Source organism: Buteo buteo, chromosome 18 (genome assembly GCF_964188355.1).
Source record: "Buteo buteo chromosome 18, bButBut1.hap1.1, whole genome shotgun sequence".
Lineage (NCBI taxonomy): Eukaryota > Metazoa > Chordata > Aves > Accipitriformes > Accipitridae > Buteo > Buteo buteo.
In genome coordinates, this window is record NC_134188.1 from 18,787,579 (window position 1) to 18,793,578 (window position 6,000).

The following is a 6,000-nucleotide window of genomic DNA, read 5'->3' on the forward strand; positions in this document are numbered from 1 at the left end:
ATGTAACCAAATATCTATGTGGAAAACTTAGCTTCTCTCTGCATCTCTTTGATAAAGAGGGTAATACAAATATACTTACACATTTTAGCAAACGCTGACTAAACTGTACAGAGAAAGCATGTTACTACCTTTCAGTCACTAATTACAATGATTGTGTATCAACAGAAACACTTCTTTATGATTTTGTGTTCCTATGGCATTGGTACCACAGTTTTCCACAAACTCATCCATCCTAGCACTGGAAAGAACTTTACGAAGAAATTGATTTAGAGACACTGAAATATGGAAAAGTATAATGCTATTTTACTTGGGTTAAAAAGCCCGACCCATTCAAGAAGTAAGCTAGTCTGCAAAATTCACGCAAGAAGTCTGTGGCACCACTGAATTCTATAAACCTGGTTCAGAGTAAAATCTATGGAAAGTTTCTACCGAACAACCTCAATGATCTCTCAAAGAGAGCCTACACAAGTTACACAATTTTGAAGAAAGTGAAAATAGTTTATAGGTGCAGAATTAAGAACTGACACCAGTTTGCAGTCTAGGCAAAGGCCTCTGAAGCCATTATCAAGCCTCTCCACGTCACTTGAGCACTGAAGGAAAAAAAATGTTAAGTATTTTCTTAACCATAGAAAAGATACTGTTACATGGTAAAGAAAAAAAGTTACTATTACTGGCATACTTGAGACAATGATTTACCATGTGAAATTTAGTCACATAAAAACATACACTATCCTATACATTTACAATCTAACATAAACAAAATAACTTTAAGAGTTTGCATAGCAAAAGCCTTAGCAGATGGGCCTGTAAGACCATTTAATCCTCGCCTTATCTTGTGGAAAGATACCTGCTCTAAGAAGCTTCCATTCTTAAAAACTGTCGTTTTACATATTAGGACTGCAAGATCAAGAATATAAAAAACCAAACAGCAATCTTGGTATTTCTAGAACATCAAGAATTTCTCTGACAATAATATTAAGCTGTTTCACTTACATTCTCCTTGGCTTGTCGGTGACCCTCACCAATCGCTCTTAAGCTTGATAAATACAGTTTTTCTAAGGCTTTCATCTTTTGATCCTGTGCTTTCTGCCATTCAGCTCTCAGTGCCTCCTCTAACTGATGTAGTTGTTGTTCTCTCTTCTGCTTTACTTTCTGTCTTATCTGCAAGGCGATATACTTCTGTTGCTCTCTAACCTGTAGAAATAGCATTTATGTTTTGTCAGCAACTTAAAAAAAACAGTATTTTTTGCAGCAAGTCTTTCCACAACATAGTCTACCCTCCTTTCAGCTTTCCATCTCATCTACTATTCTATTAACATCTATCCAGAATATACTTCAAAGTTGCTATTACCTTTTACCAAAATTAATACATTAAATAATAAATTTAATCTTAGTTAAATGTTTCAGTTAAAGTCCAAGGTTAACATACAACTGATAAACAAAATGCAAAAAAACTGCTTGGAATATCCTTCCCTCCAAAACCACAACACAATAACTTATTAAAGACTCCTATTACAATGCAACACGGTTTAAAGAAAATCAGCAACTATACTGATAAATTAAAGTCTGCTTACTAAGTTTCTGTTTTTCACTTTGTCAGTAAAATTCTCTTCACTAAAGAGGAAAACATATCAAGAAAAAAGCCCCAAAGGGGTGAAAGATTAGTACATGGTAAATGTCTTGAATTTTTTCTAAAGATGGTTGAGACATGAACAGCTTGTGTAGGACAAAGCAGAGGAAGGCTAAGAAGAGAGAAATGGAGAAATAATCCTGTGGTCTAACAGCAGGACAGCAGAACAGAAATGGAAGAAAGATGAGATGATCAACAGACATTTTCTGAAAAATGTACTCTGCTCAGACATTCTGAAAGGAGCAGTACTTAAAGCATTTAGAACTATGACATTTTGTAGTAATTCTGTTTGTCCACTGGAAAGCTGTGAAGCTTTGTATTAGCAGTAGATGTCTTATTTCTTCTGTGTGATCACTGTGAAAACATCTGAAACACTGTAATAGGTATGAATCCTTACACTAGTGACACAACACCAGAAAAGAGACAACTGCATGTTCACAGCCAAATAAAAATGATAGATACTGGGAAGCTGGCAGGGAAGAAGAGATTCTGGAACAGATGTCAAATTGAATCTGACAAACAGAGAAGGTATCACAAGCAAAATATGCATTTAGTAGTAAGTAAACATGAGAAAAGGAAAATAATTCACAAACTAAATAGAAACATAATACACAATATTATGACCCTGGAATTTAGTTTACATTAAATAAATTTTTCAGTTAATTTTCCTAAATTATTTGTTACATCATTAAATGAAATACACAACATGCAGAAATACAGGCATACTTGCTGTAGCCTCAGTTTTCTTCTTCTTTCATATTCTTCTTTCAGAAGCATGGTTTCTTCATTAGGACTAAGCCTCAATTTCCCTACTTTTGCAACTTTCCTCTTCATCTTTGGAAACGCTGAATGATCAACTTCTATGAGAACAACATGAAAACCAGAAATTGTGCATAAAAGACATAGGTAAACCAGCTATAAAAACCAGATAATACCATAATCTTACAAATCTTGCATGGTATCTAGGAGCACGATCTACAACTGTTGTCTGTTCCAATTGTACTCAACAACATTGGCACTGTCTTTGTCACAGTCACAAAATCTATGGCTTTTGAACTATTATACTATGTAGCAAACTCTGCAACAGTATTACATTCACATTCTACACTGTGGAGGAGACCTGCACATCTGCAAAGTGAGTAGCAAATACCATTCCACTCCTGGGAGGACAAAAAAACTACTGAACACCACACCACACAGTAAAGCAGACTGCTCAGTTAGGCGATTTGTACTGAAATAGTATCGTAACAGCTATAAGATAGAAGATACTGAGTTTGTTAACATTTCTGACTGCAGCCCAAGGTTTTCTGCCTGGAAGACTGCGAAACTCCAACAACAGTCTGCATGCCAAGCATTTTACTAGAATGCTAAAGTTGCTTGTTGACAATTTTTTATCCAAGTTTTCTTAAGCAGCCATTTCAAGTGATGTTTCCCTTTAGATCTTACTGTGGAACCAGGATCTGCTGGTTCTACAGATAGCTTCCTGTTTTCCTCACAATTATAACTTTCACCTGCACAGCAAAAAAAAAGACTTTTTCAGCCTGATATGCAGCCCAGTCCAAAACCGCCCCCCCGCCTCCCAAATCTCTACTTGATCTTTAAGTATTTATATCCTTGAAAATACTCAAAACAAACCAACAAAGATTTTCAAAAGCCACTGTTTAGTTCTAAAAATCAAAACCTTATTACTAGTGAAAAATCCACGTAGCAGTAATTTAAAGAACATGTCACACCTGGAAAAATTTCTTTTCAGTATCATAAATAAATAAAAAAAAAACCTCTAAAGAAATCAGGTGAGGTGTAAAAACAAAATAACGATCCATGAGATACTTTTGGTACAGGGTTATTAAGCCAATGAATCCCAAGTTCATTACAGGATAAGCAGGGACAGAGTATCACGGTTCCTGCTAGCCTTCCCTTAGTTAGATGACGAGGTACAAAACATAAGTTTATCAATACACATAATTAGGGAGCAAATGACTACATTCCCCGCCTCCGAAGAAAGGAAAGTGTTAGAGGATGAACAATACAAAGCCTAGATCTAATACTTAAAGAATTTAAGAGCCAAAGCAGATAACGCAAACGCCACAGTAAAGCGGTCAACATTTGCACAGATTCAGTCGCAGCACAAAGCAGTCAGTGAACACACGACACTTAAAACGAAGCCAGCCTCCCCCGGGACCGCTGCGCCACAGAGGTTCCCGTAAGCCACGTTAACGCCTCTTACTACCCTGCCCGGCACAGCCACCAACAAGCGCTTCTCCAGAGCCGGGAAGAGAACCACCGGAGTCAGAAGGCAGGGACGAGCGCGGCGCGCCGGCCGGGGGCTCAGCCCCGAGGCGGGTGGCCCCGGGCGCGCCTTGCCCGGGGGCAGAGAGGAGGACGGAGCAGGCAGGAGCGCAGGCCGGCCCCCAGGGAGAGCCCCTCCGCCAGCGGGCTCTGCCCAGGAGGCCCCGGGCCCGCTCGGGCCTCTCCCCGTCAGTCAGCGGGAGCCGCCACCGGGGTGGTCGGCCGCTACAGCTCGACCAGCCCGAGCTGAGGAGGGAGAACGCGGAGGGAAGAGAAAGGAAAGGACGCCCGGGGAGGGGAGGGAGGGGAGCGACCCCACGGCGGAGCTGCCCCACACCTACCCGCCGCTTCTCCCGCCGCCCGCTTGGCCCTCCGGGCCGCCGACGCCAGCAACGGCTGCCGCCTCCCGCCGCGTCACCGCCAACGCTCACCCCGAGCGGCCAATGGCTGCGGGCGCAGCGGGAAACGAAGGGCCGCGGCGGGACTCGCCCTCTGCGCATGCGGAGCGCTCCCCGGCCGCTCGCCGCCACCCCTCCCACCGCTCCGGGCGCACCGCAGCGCGCATGCGCCACCGCGCCACCCTTCCCCCGCCTCCCGCTACGACTGAGCCCCGCCCCTGCCTCCTGGTGACCAATGGGAACTGAGGAAAGCTGTGACTGGCCGGTGAGGCCGAACGCGGCGACTATAAAAGGGGCGGTGGGGGCAGGGGAGGCGCTTCACTCCCTCTCCCTCAGGTCCTGTCCCCTCCTAGTCAGTCCTGTCCCCAGGCCTGATTTAAATGGGGTTAGGGCTTATGACCGCGATTTTCTCACAGCGCTACATCAGCAGGCCTCTGCCAGGGTTTCTGAGTACTAAAGCTCGTGTGGGAGGGGTATGGGCTAAACTAGAAATGGTGGGGGAGCAGAAGAAAACTCAGCACTGCTAGTTTTACCTCACTGGTTTTACCTCTGTGTAACCTTCTCGCTCAACACTCTTTGTGGATGCGCTGTATGAGTAGAAGGAGTAAATTCAGGCACTGTCAGTGCCCCTGGACTTGCGGTGCTGCTCTGCCTGTCTCCCGGGCTTGCATGCGGCTGGGCAAGTCGCTTCTGCAGTGAGAGGTCTGTGCTGCTACCTCGACCTCATAACTAGTGCTGATCTTTTGTAAACCTCTTTTTTAACTAATGTCTGCTCCTTGTAAGCCTGATGCAATACTTGTTTGCTTCTTTGCTTTCATCCTCATGTGTTAGTTTAATTTCTAAAAGGGAACATTTATCATATGTGCGAGAGCTGCAGCAGTTGGGATTTGAAAGCAGAGTCATCTGATACCCTTGATTTATGAGGAACATAAAACTGAGCAAAAGCTTGTTATTCATTTCGAGAGAAACAATTCTGCTGCACATAGGGATGAAGTGACAGAGGCTGTGTTAGATTGTTTCTCTGCGTTGAGTATGTTCCCAGGGTCTGAGCTGCTGCTGCAAAAATGGAAGAACTGCTTGTGACTTATAACCGATGGGGCACAAAGGAGATAATTGGTTGTCTTGCGCTGAAATGTGAGTGCAAAACATAGCTACTTTCAATGGCAGTTTCTTCTAGAAAAAGGAAAAAACAATTTTGTACTAGGAGCTAACTGTCATAGTAACCCACCGTATTGTGCCCTACAGGACTGAAACCAGGAGGGCTGAGATTACTTGGTAAAACTTAGCGGTTTGGTGCATGCAGATGCATAGCCACACAGGAAATACACTAAAAAAAGTACAGGATTGCAAAACAAAAACTATGAGCACAGAAAGAAGAGGTAACAGCAGTTGAACGTGGTTTCTTCCCTGCCTTCTGCATTTTATGGCTAAACTGCCTTCTTGTCCACAGACTTCTGTGCTATGGGATCAGTTAGGGAGATAATTTGCTTTCTGTCAAGTGCTTGCAACTTGCTGCAAACTGCTGACTGTAATAGCTGGTACCAAGTTAATACCTGATTGTATATTAAAGACACCCAGATGTTTCACAGTATGCATATTGAATAAATTAAATGTGAGCAGTGTGCTTCCAAATGCATTTCCTAGTCTCCTTATTGGATTTTTTTGTCCTTCAGCATTTTCATT

General features: G+C 43.0%; 1 protein-coding gene across 5 annotated transcripts in view; it reads right to left on the reverse strand.

Annotated features, from left to right (window-relative positions):
* Positions 1-4,398, reverse strand: part of CEP295 (centrosomal protein 295) — a 46,141-nt gene extending 41,743 nt beyond the window's left edge. For 2 of the 5 annotated variants that reach the window (XM_075050096.1, XM_075050099.1), the window contains exons 1-3: positions 4,261-4,398; positions 2,357-2,490; positions 994-1,194 (exon numbers count right to left, since the gene is read on the reverse strand). In XM_075050096.1, coding sequence (XP_074906197.1) covers positions 994-1,194; positions 2,357-2,464 — 309 coding nt within the window. In that variant the 5' untranslated portion in view covers positions 2,465-2,490; positions 4,261-4,398. Of the gene's footprint in view, positions 1-993; positions 1,195-2,356; positions 2,491-4,260 lie in introns of those variants that run through there. The other 3 variants (XM_075050098.1, XM_075050102.1, XM_075050097.1) reach the window with 2 other exon arrangements.
* Positions 4,399-6,000: the final 1,602 nt, after the last annotated feature.